Below are 15,878 nucleotides of genomic sequence, written 5' to 3'. Positions count from 1 at the left end.
ATCCAAAAGATTTTTCTCTTCGATCTATGAGTGTCCAACTCGATGACTAGAATATGCATACTCGAAGTTATGTAATGAAGATTTTTTTTCCCTATGAGAAACATATATGAGATATTGGTATCGTTGTAATAGGTAAACCATCAGATGAAAAAACTGTTAATTATGTAATGTTACTGGATGTGTGAGAAATTGATAAATTTAAGATTATCACTTTGATAAATAATTTTGTAGTCGGTTAATTGACACCAATTGGCGAACTAAGTATTTAAAGCTATAAAACATATTGTGAGAAACATATAAAAACAAAGAAAAAAATGATGATTTACGAAAAAAATCATGAAAACGAAGTAAAATAGTGAAGTTGTAAATATAAATTGTGAAAAAAACATGCAAAAAAATAGTAAAAAATAAAGCTATAAAAGACAAATTATAAGGTTTTCATTTGAATTGATTTTTTCCATACGTTCTTTATAATAAGGTTTTCATGAACATATTTTACACATCAACTTTGGATGTTAGAAAGTTATATTGTTAACTTTAAAGTAGGCTAATTGGTGAAAAAAAGTCAACTTTGATCTTTCACAAAGTTCTCATATGAACTCCACTTGAGCTTTTATTATTATTATTATTATTATTATTATTATTATTATTATTTTCTTTTCATTGTGTTCTTTGTGACAAGGTTTTTCATGGACATATTGCATTATGAATTTGGATGTCGGAAAGTCAAAATTATTAGGTACAAAGTAAGTTATTCGGTGAAAATTATAAAAATAAACTTCAAAACTTTTGCATACAAACTTTATAAATATAATTATACCGATTGGTTCTCCCAATCACAACAATAACTTTCAAAAAAGTTTAAAATAAATTTTGTAGAACACCAATTTTTTTGCAAAATGGTGACATGTGAAAATTTATAAAAAATATCAAAATCCATATTGATCCTCGCAAATGTGCCTGCAAAAAATTATGCCTATTTTAAGCATTTTTTTCTTGGCTATTTTATGGAAAGACTTTGAATAAAAAAAAGACTATTATGATCAATTTGTTTTAGAGAATAACACAACTTAAAATTTATATATAACATTATGAATCTCAAGGTAATGAAAAATAGAATACTAGTTTCTTGACATAATTTATTTAATTAAAAAATGATATGTGAAATATATTAAAAAATAAAATAAAATATTTTATGTTTAAAAAAATTGTTTAATTAATTATAAATACTTGACTTGTTCTCGTAAAATGGCCTTCCATTTAAAAAAACCCATTACCATCAATTTAATTAAAAATTCGCCAGCTTATTCTGTAAGAGGGAGTGACACATATCAATTTTTTTGGTTGTAGTGAAAGATTTTGGAAGTTTGAACTGTACCTCTATCCCGCTCTCACGCTCCCCTTCTTTCTATTTCTTTCTCTCTCTACATATACATATGTCTCTCTCATACTTACTGTATCAGTGTCTCTAAAATCTCTATGGTGTCTGCATAATGCATTTCAATGGAGCCCTAGTTTTGTTGTTCTCTCCAGACGCCATTGTTGGTCTTGGCATCTGATTGAACCCTCGAAATGCAGAGTGAGCTCATACATCTCTCTCTCTCTCTCTCTCTCTCTCTCTCTCTCTCTCAAACGCACACGCAATTTGAAGCTTCAGCTTAAAAAAGCATATTATCAGTCCATGAATTAAATCCGTTCGGACTGCATTGTGTGTTTTCTTCTGCGCAGATCTGCGATGTTATACGTTTATTGTTTACGTTTCTACATTTCCTTGGTTGTGATTTACCTTACATCTATGCGTATATCTTTTCTCTTCTGTTTTATTTAAGAAAAAAATATCGTGAATCGATTGATTTAACGTTTTTGACTTTCTGAGTGTTGAATCGATTTTTTCAAGCTGAATAGACCATATATTGTTTGGCATACCAAATTGATGCATCTGTTGTTGTATTATCCGCTGATATACTTGTAAACTAATGTAGAACAATAGGTAGAGTCCTGACAGTTCCTTGTCAATTTTTTTTGGGTAAACGTGGTGTCTTTCCATTTTGTTTTGTACTTCTTTAGTTTTTAAATACTATTTGAACAGTACAAATTTATATATATATTTATGATAGTAATTTAGACTTTTGTTGAGATATTAAGCCGCCAGTTTTGTTCTATTCTGATTCTAGTTTTAAGAAGCTTGATGTTTATACCAACAAAACAACAGTCAACAAGGGGATTATCTTTTAAATGTATTTAATATGCATCTGAATTTGTTCTTTTATTGTTTGGTTAATTCTGATTAAAAACTTAAGCCTTCTTATCGTCTTAGGATCTTGAGATCTACTCTACCCCTTATGTTGCTCTGAAAAGGGTTTTTATTATATACTCTCAAACTGCGCTGCAGTTTATCTACAAAGATGTGTCTTTTGATTTTTTATTTACATTCATTTATCAAATAGAGATTCGTCAATAAGAGTTGCTAACATAAATACCAACGCTTTAGATGCAGAATTCATAGGAAGCAAGTCAACATAACATCATGAACTACTCTTCCTTAAGTCTAAGCGACATGAATAAAGAAAACATTCCTGTTGCTAATACCAATTGCACCACAGCACGTGTCACTAGAGCACGTGCTAAAGCTTTAGGAACATCAGGGGTTTTGCTTTTGCCACCACTACATCCTGTGTTGAAAGTGAAAAAAGAACACAAACAGATCCTTCAACCAAAAACCAAAAGAGCATCATCAGATAACAACAAGTCTGCATCTACCGATGTTGCCCCTATTGTCCAATCCAAAAGAAGAGCTGTTCTAAAAGAGATCACTAACAATCCCTTTAATCATTCCAGCATAAAACTCACTGATGCAATTAGACTTCAGGTACATATTCCATATTTCCATCAAATTTTGACAAACCATAGAACATATTAAAGAACATTATGTTTTTTGTTGTCAGATTAGCAATGAGGTCAAAAGATGTACTTCCAAGAAGAATGATAGGGTGATGATGGCAGTGGCAGTGGCACCATCTGTTTGTGTGGGCCCTCATGGAAAAACAACAACAGAAGCCTTAATTGATGAATCCATTATTGACATTGATTCCAAACACAAGGGTCCACAAATGTGCAGCTTATATGCTACAGAAGTGTATAGCAATTTACGCACAGCAGAGGTCTGAATAGCTGTTGACCTCCCTTCATCGGTTAATAACCTCCTTTGTCTATGTTTTTTTATATCTAAAAGATTAAATCAATAAACCAAACTTCAATCAACCAATAACCACTACATGTTCTTCGTTTCCCAAAAAAGAAATTATTTTTCTTTTGTTATTCTAAAGTACCTTTTTATTTTTCACAGCTTAAGTGGAGGCATTCTGTTGATTACATGAAAACAGTGCAGCAGGAAATCACACAAGAAATGCGGAGTATTCTAATTGATTGGCTTGTGGAGGTTAGTTTTTGAAATTTGAACTCATTCAGAGTTCCATTTTATAACATTTGTTATATTGGTGTTTGAATTTTAGGTTTGTGAAGAATATGGACTAGCTTCAGAAACATTCTACCTAACAGTTGCTCTCATTGATCACTATCTTTCCAAGAAAAACATTGGAAAAAGAAGACTCCAATTGCTTGGTATAACCAGCATGCTTATTGCCTCGTAAGTTCACTTTTCATTTCTTTTAAATAACAAATACATTCATCAAATGGTAATCTAATCATATTTATCCTTTAATTACTGGTTTAAGAAAGTATGAAGAAATTTCTGCCCCACGTGTTGAAGAGTTCTGTTTTATCACTGATAGCACCTACACAAAAGGAGAGGTATGTTAAGTTGTCCTATCAAAGATATGTTCTACCATCTGTTACTTACAGACTCTGTGTAACAGATGATAAAGTAAATACTGTCATATCATGTCATGTCTTGTAGTATACTGTGTGTAATGACCGAGGTTAAATTAAACAGGTATTGGAGATGGAGCAACAAATACTGGATGAAATAAGCTTTCAGCTATCTCTTCCAACTACAAAGAAGTTCCTTAGGTTATAACACTCATTGTTTTAATCTTCTTTTCTATTTAGTATGGGGCCCACAAAATGGAAATAAGAAATACAATGAAATTGACTTGTTTTATTTTATTTTTCAGGAGATTTCTTCTAGCAGCACAAAGTTCTTATAAGGTATGTTAATAAATTGAATTTACGAACATTTTAAAAATTGTAACAAACTGTGTTTATTTATTTACTTACAGGCGCCTATTATAGAACTGGAATATCTGGCAAATTATTTAGCAGAGTTGACTCTAATCGAGTATAGTTTCCTAAAGTTTCTACCATCCCTCATTGCTGCTTCAGCTGTGTTTTTAGCTAAATGGACACTTGATCATGATGAATATCCATGGGTCGGATTACTGTTTACAAAATATAAATGTTTGGTTGTTAATTATTGTACTATAAAATTGATTTATTCTCTGTTATTTTGCAGAATGGTACTTTAGAACATTATACTGGTTACAAGGCATCTGAGCTAGAAGTTACAGTTCTGGCCCTTCAAGGTTTGCAACTTAACAATGCAGCCCCTCTCCATGCTATACGCCAAAAGTACAAGCAACAGAAGGTAAACACTAAACACCTATTTTTAACTAAAATTAAATAATTAATATAAATCATTAAATGACAGTTATTTAATTTTGTTTTGTCAGTATAAAAGTGTTGCAACGTTAACTTCCAGAAAACCTGTGAAATTGGTGTTGTAAAATGTGATGAATTATGTGCCGGGATTTTCTGGGAGAATTTGTATTTCCTGTTTTGGATAATTTATCATCTTAATTTGGATGCAACGGTTTGGTGCTTGTTGTAAGTGGTAATTATTAATTAACCACATGTTGTAATCAACTATGGGATTTCTACAAGTGTATTGTAAGGTTGCAATTATGATGGATCAAACATATTGTGTGATGTTATGTTACATGGAAAATAATATTTTTTATGTAACTTTTGAAGTATATTTGGAAACAAAAATATCTATGGAAAGTAGATTTAACAATTTAACAATTTAGTTTAACATCCTTCTCACATTTTGACCAATTTACTTAGTATCAAATATTCAAAATAAAAACAATTATCTTAGAACATATTTATCACGTGCATCATGATGTATAACATTATTGTCTTCACCATAAAAGTTTAGTGGCTCAAGTATAGATTTTCATGAAGGTCTACTGTTCAAAAAACCTGATAATGTCATTGTTCCTTGATTTACACCCCATAAGATGGGCCTTGGGACGAGTTTGTTGTAATTAAACAAATTTCAAATATAAAATGGTTTTAAGAAGAAAATAGTCATTTTAGTTTGACCAAAGATCAAAATCAAACCAAAAATCGAACCAAAGAGATCGCATGAGTGAAAAACTTAGATAAACATGCCGATTGAAACAAATCATATGGGGAGTTTATTTAATTTTTACTTTAAAATTTATATGAGATTTAACATTGATATTTCAAAATACCATATAAATTCATTAAAAATAATTTTATTTGAAGTATTTATTGATTTTGATAAAATATCAGTGTTTTATGGATTATTGCGTTTTATGTTCGAATAAATGTGGACGAAAATGGAGATGATGTTTGCCAAAGAGATAAAATCATAAGTGATCCTAAAACTTATTATACCTTGTGCATTGTTAGCTGTACATCGATCCTGACGCATTAAAACCGAAGAATATCCAAAGTCATATCGAGCAATACGGAAAAGTCAAAGTTGACACGATATTATAATATCGATATCTATCGGCCCAAGAAAAAGAAAAAGAAAAAGAAAAAGAGAAAAGAAACGATTAATCACTATGTGTCTATGTGTGTGGGTGTTTGTTATTCAATTGAACGATTGATCTTCACAACTTCGCCGCAAATCCCTCCGATTCTTTGCTACTTTAATCGCATACTCACTGGTTAGTCTTTCCTCTTTGTTCGCGTATGATTCTTCCCATAAAATCAGCTCAAATACGCAAGAAATTGATGTTTTGCACTACTAGGGTTTTTCAATTGTGAGTTCTGATGACACCAGTTGTTTCATTGATCCATTGTTTACTTACTTGGTCGTTTTCTCTGAATACGTATTAGAAAGATCAGAATCCCGAAGCTAGGTTTTGCGTGTTGATTAGGGTTTACGTTAGGAGAATGGTTATCTGAAAATTTCTCTGCTAAGTTGTAGTTGGTAGATGGGCGTTTGTGTGTTGGGACTACATTGTAAAGTTGAAACAAAGAAGGAACAGCAAGTAATGGAGCGATCAGAAACCAGGGAGGACAATGGGCATGTGATTGATATAACAACTGAACCTTCTTCTTCGTCTACCTCTACACAAGATAGACAAGCGAACAGGTCAAACGCACAGCAGAATGAAAACCTCCCTTCAACCAGTGTAAGCGATCCTGTTTTTCAACATTCTTTCTCTACTACCAATGTGACAAATCCAAGAAATACACCATTTGCTAGGAGGGCAAATGGGACAAATGGTCGTCGTAGGAGTCCATTGAATTCTGGATATTGGATATGTTTTGAATTAGTTATAACAATGAGCCAAATAATAGCAGCCATTGTCGTTCTGTCCATGTCCAGACATGAGCACCCTCGTGCTCCTTTATTTACATGGGTTATCGGTTATGCATCTGGATGTGTTGCAACTCTTCCTCTTCTCTTTTGGCGTTTTTATTATCGCAATGAAACATCAGAACAAGACCCAGCTCAGCCTCGCCAAAATTCTTCCCCAAATTTCCTTTCTGCCATGGCCACCTCTTTAACTTCTTCAAATGCAAGAACTTCCGTTGGTGACACTAATAATGCCACTGGCACAACAAGACCTGTAAGGGTATTGCTGAATGCAAGGTATGTATGTAGCATGTAGTTGTCAACAATGTTCCATTTACAACATATGTTTTATACATTTCATTTTGTGTTGCAGATTGAAAGTACTTGTTGAATACTTCAAAATGGGGTTAGATTGTTTTTTCGCAGTCTGGTTTGTTGTTGGGAATGTTTGGATCTTTGGAGGTCATTCTTCTCTTTCTGATGCACCCAACTTGTACAGGTGTGATTACTGATTCTTATAATTCTATCCTTTTTATGGTTGCTCTTATATCTTATAATTTATAATTTATTTATTTTTATTGGTTTTTGACAGGTTATGTTTAGTGTTTCTTGCCTTTAGCTGTATTGGCTATGCAATGCCTTTCATCTTGTGTGCCACAATCTGTTGCTGCCTCCCTTGTATTATTTCAGTCATGGGTATCAGGGAAGATCTTTCACAAAATAGAGGAGCCACTTCTGAATCGATTAATTCTTTGCCTATTTACAAATTTAAAATAAAAAAACATAAACACGGGAGTAACAGAGGGTCCCACGAAAGTACAACCGAAGGTGGGATTGTGGCTGCTGGAACAGAACATGAACGTGTCCTTTCAGGAGAAGACGCGGTAAGTACTTACACTGACACAGACACTGACACAGTACAAGACATGACATAACATGTTGTACTGCATTGGACTTAGACAAAAATTGCTGTTTTTTTGTCTCATCCAAAAAGGTGGGATGGGGATTTGTTCTTGATTTCTTGTCTATGCAAAAGACGTTATTGCCCTTCTGGTTTTTATTATAAAAAAAAACTTTTTTCTTATAGTTATGTGTGTATTTTACTTAATAGGTGTGCTGTATTTGTTTGGCAAAGTATGCAAACAATGATGAACTGAGGCAGTTGATGTGTAGTCACTTCTTTCACAAAGATTGTGTGGACAAATGGTTAAAGATTAATGCTTCGTGTCCTCTTTGCAAGAGTGAAGTTGGGGAGAGTGCTATGAGTTCATTAACAGAATCAACAGCTGGTGGTATACAATTATAGCATGGTGGTTAATTAGGTTCATTTAGGGTTTTTATAAGACATATATACGAGAATGTTAATATGCATATGGTGGTGCTTTTAAGAGTGTTGTTTTTGACTTTTGATATGAAGAAAAGGCACCAAAAGTCTTTGATGGTTCTATTGGTTTTTGTTATGTTTTTGCTGGGAAATATCATTATTTTGCAATCCTAATCATTCTGTCTGGCACTTCATCTTTAATACTAACTTTTGTTAAGAAAATGCTCAAGTTTCTAATTTTTGGAACGTTAATTTTCAAATTTGTATCTGTCTTCTATTAACTTTTAAAGTCACTATTGATAGTTTTTTTTTGGGTAAATTACGATTTATAGAAATCAACTATTACCTCATTATTAGTTTTTAGGGCATGACTAAGTGACATAGAGTATGATGTGACGTGGCAGATGACATGGAAACCCAGTGCCATGTTATTAAAGTTGCACAAGGCAGCCAGTCAATTCAGATAAAAAAGTCCGGTCCAGTTTCAGGGATTTTGAAAACCTGGCTGAAAAAACTCATGAGTATTATCGGTTTAATCCAAAAAGTTCCAGTCTGTTTTTGATTTATTTCTTATGGAATATGATTCTTTCTCCTTGATTTTCATTCTATTCCGAGAAGTTTTTTTTTTTCATCTATTTCTTCGGGGAATAGAACGATATATATTTATAGTTATTCCTTCTTTGATTTTGTAGGATTTTTTTATTCCTTTCGGGAATGGAATAATATATATTTATACTTATAAATTAACTTTATTCATATAGTTTAATCCTTTTAAAAATTTCAAAACTTCAATTATTTTTGTTTTTATATTTTTTTAAAATAAAAGATATTATTTTTATTTATAATTATAGTTAAAAAATTTATGGCTCCATGGAGTGACGTAATGAAGACGGAGTTCTTTAGGTTGTGTATTCAAGAATGATTGCTCATTTTATGTGTTTTTGCTTGACATTAGTTATTTATCTTTAACAATAAATATTTGTATCTGTTTTGGCTAAATTAGTTTTTGTCCTAAAATCATTTTCCAATTGTTTCAAGGATCCCAAATACATACTTTTGTCGTTTTTTGGATTTCTTTTTGTCTGTCAACGCAACCATGTTATATAACAATATAATAAAAACATCTACAATTCAAGTAGTATACGAGTTAAATAGAGTCATAATTAGGATTGAATAAAAGTTGAATGAAGTGTGGATGTTGATATGAAGCAAAGTTAAATGATAATTAAATGGTTCAATAGAAAGAATAAATTTTGATTATGATTGAATATGTGTTTAACAGGTTGTGTGGGTGGTGTTATATAGATATTTAATGGATAATTTGACAATCCATTACGGATGCCTAAATACACAAAGGGTTTGTATGTGCCTTCTACTCACGTTATCATGTGGACATAGACTTTGACTAAACAATAACAACAAAATGCATAGTCAAAGTAAACGGCTTTTACAATCATCCGTACAAATATAATGGTTTTCTCTAGTCCCTTAATTAAGTTAGATCTCGAGGCAGAGACTTTTCCTGTTTTCCATAACAAGCAACGTAAAAACCTTTTGAGTTATACATTTTTTTCATTCCTATCTTTTCGAAATCGTGCAATTGTCATATCAAACTAATTATGCATGGCGATGCTGAAAGAGTTGGAGCACCTAAAAATCTCATTAGATGCCATAAAGCTGGCCACTAACAGCTTCCACGATGATTACTTTGTCAGGGTTGGTGGGTTCGGCAAGGTTTACAAAGGAGAGATTATAACCACAACCACAGACGGGGGGCTAGCAAAAGTCGTTGCATTTAAGAGATTAGATAGACGACATGGACAAGGTGAACATGAGTTTCTGATGGAGATAATGATGCTCTTCCGTTATCGACACAAGAACCTAGTCTCTCTTTTAGGTTTTTGTGACGAAGGGGATGAGAAGATTCTTTTTTATGAGTATGAGTTTAATGGTAGTCTTGAAAGGTACCTTAGTAGCAACACTCTCACATGGGCTCAACAACTCAAGATATGCATTGGGGCAGCTCGTGGATTGGAGTACCTTCACAACCCACCTGGAACATAGCAAAGAGTCTTGCATCGAGATGTGAAGAGCACGCATGTTCTTTTAGATCAGTTTTGGGTAGCTAAAATAGCCGACTTTGGGTTCATTTAGGGTTTTTATAAGATATATATACGAGAATGTTAATATGCATATGGTGGTGCTTTTAAGAGTGTTGTTTTTGACTTTTGATATGAAGAAAGGCACCAAAAGTCTTTGATGGTTCTATTGGTTTTTGTTATGTTTTTGCAATCCTAATCATTTTGTCTGGCACTTCATCTTTAATCCAACCACTAACTTTTGTTAAGAAAATGCTCAAGTTTCTAATTTTTGGAACGCTAATTTTCAAATTTGTATCTGTCTTCTATTAACTTTTAAAGTCACTATTGATAGTTTTTTTTTTTTTTTTTTTTTTTTTTTTTTTTTTTTTTGGGTAAATTACGAAATCAACTATTACCTCATTATTAGTTTTTAGGGCATGATCTGAATGTATTGGCCATGCCAGCTATTGGAGAAGTTACAAGGGGATAATAATTTTTGGAGAAAAAGGAGGGTGATCCTAATTGGGTTTTGTGATGACAAAGTGACATAGACTATGATGTGACGTGATAGATGACATGGAAACCCAGTGTCAAGTTATTAAAGTTGCACAAGGCAGCCAGTCAATTCAGACAAAAAAGTCCGGTCCAACTCCAGGGATTTTGAAAATCTAGCTGAAAAAACTCATGAGTATTATCGGTTTAATCCAAAAAGTTCCAGTCTGTTTTTGATTTATTTCTTATGGAATATGATTCTTTCTTCTGGATTGATTTTCATTCTATTTCGAGAAGTTTTTTTTCATCTATTTCTTCGGGGAATGGAACGATATATATATTTATAGTTATTCCTTCTTTGATTTTCATTCCATGGTAGTATTTTTTTTATTCCTTTCAGGAATGGAATAATATATATTTATAATTATAAATTAATTTTATTCATATAGTTTAATTCTTTTAAAAATTTCAAAACTTCAATTATTTTTGTTTTTATATTTTTTTAAAATAAAAATTATCATTTTTATTTATAATTATAGTTAAAATTGTTATAGCTCCATGGAGTGACGTAATGAAGATAGAGTTCTTTAGGTTGTGTGTTCAAGAATGATTGCTAATTTTATGTGTTTTTGCTTGACATTAGTTATTTATCTTTAACAATAAATATTTGTATCTGTTTTGGCTAAATTAGTTTTTGTCCTAAAATCATTTTCCAATTGTTTCAAGGATCCCAAATACATACTTTTGTCGTTTTTTGGATTTCTTTTTATTTGTCAACGCAACCATGTTATATAACAATATAATAAAAACATCTACAATGCAAGTAGTATAAGAGTTAAATAGAATCATAACTAGAATTGAATAAAAGTTGAATGAAGTGTGGATGATGATATGAAGCAAAGTTAAATGATAATTAAATGGTTCAATAGAAAGAATAAATTTTGATTATGATTGAATATGTGTTTAACAGATTGTGTGGGTGGTGTTATATAGATATTTAATGGATAATTTGACAATCCATTACAGATGCCTAAATACACAAAGGGTTTGTACGTGCCTTCGACTCACGTTATCATGTGGATATAGACTTTGACTAAACAATAACAACAAAATGCATAGTCAAAGTAAACGGCTTTTACAATCATCCGTACAAATATAATGGTTTTCTCTAGTCCCTTAATTAAGTTAGATCTCGAGGCAGAAACTTTTCCTGTTTCCATAACAAGCAACGTAAAAACCTTTTGAGCTATACCTTTTTTTCATTCCTATCTTTCGGAAATCGTGCAATTGTCGTATCAAACTAATTATTCATGGCGATGCTGAAAGAGTTGGAGCACCTAAAAATCTCATTAGATGCCATAAAGTTGGCCACTAACAGCTTCCACGATGATTACTTTGTCAGGGTTGGTGGGACGGGGGGCTAGCAAAAGTTGTTGCATTTAAGAGATTAGATAGACGACATGGACAAGGTGAACATGAGTTTCTGATGGAGATAATGATGCTCTTCCGTTATCGACACAATAACCTAGTCTATCTCTTAGGTTTTTGTGACGAAGGGGACGAGAAGATTCTTGTTTATGAGTATGAGTTTAATGGTAGTCTTGAAAGGTACCTTAGTAGCAACACTCTCACATGGGCTCAACGACTCAAGATATGCATTGGGGCAGCTCGTGGACTGGAGTACCTTCACAACCCACCTGGAACACAGCATACAGTCTTGCATCGAGATGTGAAGAGCGCGCATGTTCTTTTAGATCAGTTTTGGGAAGCTAAAATAGCCGACTTGGGTTGTCCAAAATAGACCCAACAAATCAAGAGTTCACCTTTCTTGTCTCCAATGCAGTCGGGTCATTTGGGTATTGTGATCCGCTCTACATGGAGACAAATATTCTGACAAAGGAGTCGGATGTATATTCGTTTGCGGTGGTTTTGTTTGAAGTCCTTTGTGGGAGGCTTTGCATTGGGAAACCTGATGAGGAGCCTCACTTGTTGACAGAAATAGCAAAACGCAGCTATGAGAAAGGAACACTTGATGACATTATTTTCAATGGTCTACATCAACAAATGGAACCAAAATCTTTAAAAACCTTTTCTTCAGTTGCTTATCGTTGTTTGAAAAGAGAGCGTGAAGAACACCCGACCATGGTTCAAGTGTTTGAAGAACTTGAGCTTGCACTTGAATATCAGGCAAGTATAGCATTGCTTCTCCTTTATCTGTTTTCCTAATCTGCAGATGCTAAATCTAACATTTTTTGTTTTATAGGAAAGTTTTAAAAGTAGGAAACCCATGGAGTACGAAGAAATAATCCAGATAGCTGATAGGGAGTATCCTTTAGTCTACACAAATAAAAGGAACTCAAATTGCTTCTATCTTTAGGAATTCTTGTTGATTAGGGAAGAAGGGTAATTTATTTTTTCTTAGACTTATGATGAACTCTGTTAGAAACTTCATGCACTCCTATAAAATTTGCTAACACTAATGAAATATTACTAAAGACCATATATTATTTTAAATGTGCATTTTACCAACTGAATTATCAAGGAATGTAACTAGTCTGGTTAAGTGCAATAAACAAAATTAGATTCATGTTGGTACTAATTTGAGATATTTCTAAATGTTTAGTGGTTCTCCTTGAGCAAGAAAGAACAGAACTGTGAGATGATTTCTGCATCTGAGTTTTCATTCAAAGATCCAAAAATTATTGAATGGGTTCCTGACCAAAAATCAAGGTTCTCTTTCTCTCTTTATCTATGTTACACATATAGACACATACATAGATACATATGTATATGATGGTTAACTCCTTAACTTGTCCCTCATGTGCAGGTTTTCAAAGGTAGCAAAAATTGAAAGAGCAGAGGATATGAATATAGAGGTTGATATAGAGATGATTTTCTTGACACCGGGGATCACATACGCAACATACCTTGTCTTCAAAATTTTTGATGAAGATAATTATGACGATTTTGATCATAACTCTGATCATGATTCCGATGATTCACATACAGTCAAATCCGAGATGTTATTTGAACCACTATATGTGGGTTTACAATATAAATTTAAAGATGCAGGTGAATTTTCAGTCTCTTACCGTGCAGAGAAGATAGATAATGGATGGATGTTGATTGAACTGTGCTAATTTATTAGTCATAAGAAAGCCGCAAAGCTTGAGGTTTCATTCAATAACATTCATGTTCGTGATGGCATCTTAGTTGAAGGCATCCAGTTCTTTCCTGTGGAGTTAGTAAACATCAATCATGCATCCTTTCATCTTAATTACTCCATGAGATTATGACTCCTTGAATTAACCCATTTAATTTCCATTTACAGGCTATAGAAGAAGAGCGAATAGCAATAGACAATTATAATACGATGATAGATACAAATTGGTAACAAAGACTACCACGTGACTATCAATACATAATCAAAACGGAAAAGGATCATGTGCCATACAACGTCGTCACTAACAAGGAAATCTACATGCTATTCATCAATGGGATCCTTACGAATAGAGGCCAAATGGTACATCTATAATTAATCCTACTTAATTTCTAAGTACAAAGAAAATATTTATTGATAACAAATAATATTCTTCTGGGTTGTTAACGATTATTGTTGAAATCATTGATGTACAGTTCTTTTCTCTTAATAAAGATGGAATCAAATGTTGTATGGTGGCAGCAAGAGTAGTTCTAGAAGACAACGAAGACACAAGCTTTCGTTGGATATCTCTACATGAATCGATGTACGTACCCTTCTTACAAGATTGATGCATATCGTTTTGGTGTGTTTTTTAAAACATGTAAGTGATGCAGATTCAAGAAGGTGGCCGAATGTAAATCAGACAGTGAATTAAATATCAACTGTCGTATCAACTCCCACTTGATGTCACTAAACACAAAATATGCAACTTACCTTGTGTACAAATTGCCAGAAGTAAGCGATGAGAAATTTGAATGTCCTCTACAAGTAAATGATTCCGATGGATATTCTTTGGAAGATGAAAAGGTGTAGTTCATTTTTTTATCCAGTCCGAAAACCCCATTAATCACACTGGCAAAGAGCGAACAAGATCATAATCAAAGGCCAAATAAGAACCCGTCGCATAGACCGAAAATCGAGGGCACTCCAAGGCAACGAAAACATGGATGGATGGAGGCTATGATATGGGAATTTACAACAGATGCTACTACTAGTACTATAAACATAAATGTTGTATTGAGCCTTTGTAACAACGAGGATGAGCTTACCGGGCTCATTGCAAGGAATTGAGATCAGACCCAAATACATTGTGCTTGTGAATGAGATCTACTAGTTGTTAACAGGGATGTGTGGACATGTTTAAAGAAAATCAAAGATTACTCCCCGAATAGTTGGCGATTCTTAATTTTTTTTTATCGACGTTTTTTTAAGATTGAGTATTGGGCCTTTGGTTATACTTTTAAAATCCATTATTTGGTACAAGAGATGAGTTTTCAATGTATTTTTTTTTTGATAAACAAAAAGGGAGGGATGGGGGCACCCATATTAATCTTTATTAATAGAAAAAATAAAAAAAATAGCAAGGCGGAAGAATGGCCCCCTACGAGATGCATCATGGGCCAAAACAATCTCAATACTATAAGAAAAGGCAACGAGAACACGAACAAACTCTAAATCCCAAATACAGTAACTCAAACATACATAAATATACCATAAACATAAACAAGAACAAAAACATAAAGACAAGGGAATAAACTAACCATTGGACGAAAAGTAATATGATAATAAAGATAAATCCCAAAACCTTTGCGAACATCCGCGTGAAAAAACATGGTGTTTGAAATAATATAATAATAAGATAAATTCCAAATACCCTTGCAAATTCTAAAAAATAAAAATTAATAATATGTTTTGCATTCTGACGATTTTGAGCATTAAAAGCAAATGGTTTTTGACTTAAAAAAAATTAGTGGCTCAAAACTGAATAAAAATTAAAAAATGGGACAAAACTGACAACCTTAATAAAGTTTAGGGACCATTTATGCTTTACTGTTCATAAGGCTGTTATGACTTATGCATTCATATACACTAGGGTGTTATGCATTCATATGTATATTAATTTGTCACGAGAACTAAGAAAATGAATTTAATCATAAATGGATCTAAAAAAAATTGAAGTGTATGGGACTAGTTGGCTGTTGCTTTCAACCAATAGAAAACTTATTATTTTTTTATGGGTTCTATATATAATATTAATTATCTTTAATTCATATAAAACATTAATAAAAAAGCTTTTTTATTGTAGTGATACTTTGAGCTTTTTATTATTTTATTGAGTTGTTTAGCAAAAAAGTCACATGTGATGCTCTAAATTGTTCGATTCAACCGTCCAAATACAATTGGTATAGGTTTTGGAAAGTA

The 15,878-nt window shown here is 32.7% G+C and overlaps 3 protein-coding genes and 1 pseudogene across 6 annotated transcripts; all 4 read left to right on the top strand.

Annotated features, from left to right (window-relative positions):
• Positions 1-1,354: 1,354 nt before the first annotated feature.
• Positions 1,355-4,991, top strand: LOC145034796 (cyclin-A2-1-like). Of its 2 annotated transcripts, none has more exons than XM_078983313.1 (11): positions 1,355-1,579; positions 2,498-2,869; positions 2,946-3,161; positions 3,347-3,439; positions 3,513-3,646; positions 3,735-3,810; positions 3,953-4,029; positions 4,134-4,167; positions 4,239-4,388; positions 4,472-4,603; positions 4,689-4,991. In XM_078983313.1, exons 2-11 carry the CDS (start codon positions 2,528-2,530, stop codon positions 4,740-4,742), a joined length of 1,308 nt encoding a protein of 435 aa, XP_078839439.1. In that variant the 5' UTR covers positions 1,355-1,579; positions 2,498-2,527; the 3' UTR covers positions 4,743-4,991. The 2 variants fall into 2 exon arrangements, with proteins under 2 accessions (XP_078839439.1, XP_078839438.1); XM_078983312.1 differs by having other exon boundaries at positions 1,356-1,579; positions 2,492-2,869.
• Positions 4,992-5,742: 751 nt separating this feature from the next.
• LOC145034795 (E3 ubiquitin-protein ligase At1g12760-like) lies at positions 5,743-8,024 on the top strand. 3 transcript variants are annotated; one of them, XM_078983311.1, is made up of 5 exons: positions 5,743-5,939; positions 6,203-6,874; positions 6,951-7,076; positions 7,170-7,461; positions 7,689-8,024. In XM_078983311.1, exons 2-5 carry the CDS (start codon positions 6,210-6,212, stop codon positions 7,881-7,883), a joined length of 1,278 nt encoding a protein of 425 aa, XP_078839437.1. In that variant the 5' UTR covers positions 5,743-5,939; positions 6,203-6,209; the 3' UTR covers positions 7,884-8,024. The 3 variants fall into 3 exon arrangements, with proteins under 3 accessions (XP_078839437.1, XP_078839436.1, XP_078839435.1); XM_078983310.1 differs by having other exon boundaries at positions 6,197-6,874; XM_078983309.1 differs by having other exon boundaries at positions 5,744-5,939; positions 6,112-6,874.
• Positions 8,025-9,524: 1,500 nt separating this feature from the next.
• Positions 9,525-9,965, top strand: LOC145035267 (putative serine/threonine-protein kinase PBL23 pseudogene; annotated as a pseudogene).
• Positions 9,966-13,955: 3,990 nt separating this feature from the next.
• On the top strand, positions 13,956-14,489 carry LOC145035266 (F-box protein SKIP3-like). Its single transcript, XM_078983840.1, has 3 exons — positions 13,956-13,997; positions 14,111-14,220; positions 14,291-14,489. The coding sequence occupies exons 1-3, from the start codon at positions 13,956-13,958 to the stop codon at positions 14,487-14,489; spliced, it is 351 nt and encodes a 116-aa protein (XP_078839966.1).
• The last annotated feature ends 1,389 nt before the right edge of the window (positions 14,490-15,878 follow it).

This window comes from Lactuca saligna, chromosome 3, assembly GCF_052625555.1.
Source record: "Lactuca saligna cultivar CGN05327 chromosome 3, ASM5262555v1, whole genome shotgun sequence".
NCBI classification, from domain to species: domain Eukaryota; kingdom Viridiplantae; phylum Streptophyta; class Magnoliopsida; order Asterales; family Asteraceae; genus Lactuca; species Lactuca saligna.
The sequence above is the reverse complement of the archived record's forward strand: the minus strand, read 5'-3'. Positions and strand labels throughout refer to the sequence as shown.

Coding starts and splice junctions, on each gene's coding strand:
- LOC145034796 (XM_078983313.1), top strand. CDS start 2,528: ATGAACTACTCTTCCTTAAGTCTAAGCGACATGAATAAAGAAAACATT. Junction 3,162..3,346: donor GCAATTTACGCACAGCAGAG/GTCTGAATAGCT, acceptor TATTTTTCACAG/CTTAAGTGGAGGCATTCTGT. Junction 4,389..4,471: donor ATCATGATGAATATCCATGG/GTCGGATTACTG, acceptor GTTATTTTGCAG/AATGGTACTTTAGAACATTA.
- LOC145035266 (XM_078983840.1), top strand. CDS start 13,956: ATGCTATTCATCAATGGGATCCTTACGAATAGAGGCCAAATG. Junction 13,998..14,110: donor TTACGAATAGAGGCCAAATG/GTACATCTATAA, acceptor ATTGATGTACAG/TTCTTTTCTCTTAATAAAGA. Junction 14,221..14,290: donor ATATCTCTACATGAATCGAT/GTACGTACCCTT, acceptor TAAGTGATGCAG/ATTCAAGAAGGTGGCCGAAT.
- LOC145034795 (XM_078983311.1), top strand. CDS start 6,210: ATGGGCGTTTGTGTGTTGGGACTACATTGTAAAGTTGAAACAAAGAAG. Junction 7,077..7,169: donor GATGCACCCAACTTGTACAG/GTGTGATTACTG, acceptor GGTTTTTGACAG/GTTATGTTTAGTGTTTCTTG. Junction 7,462..7,688: donor TCCTTTCAGGAGAAGACGCG/GTAAGTACTTAC, acceptor TTTACTTAATAG/GTGTGCTGTATTTGTTTGGC.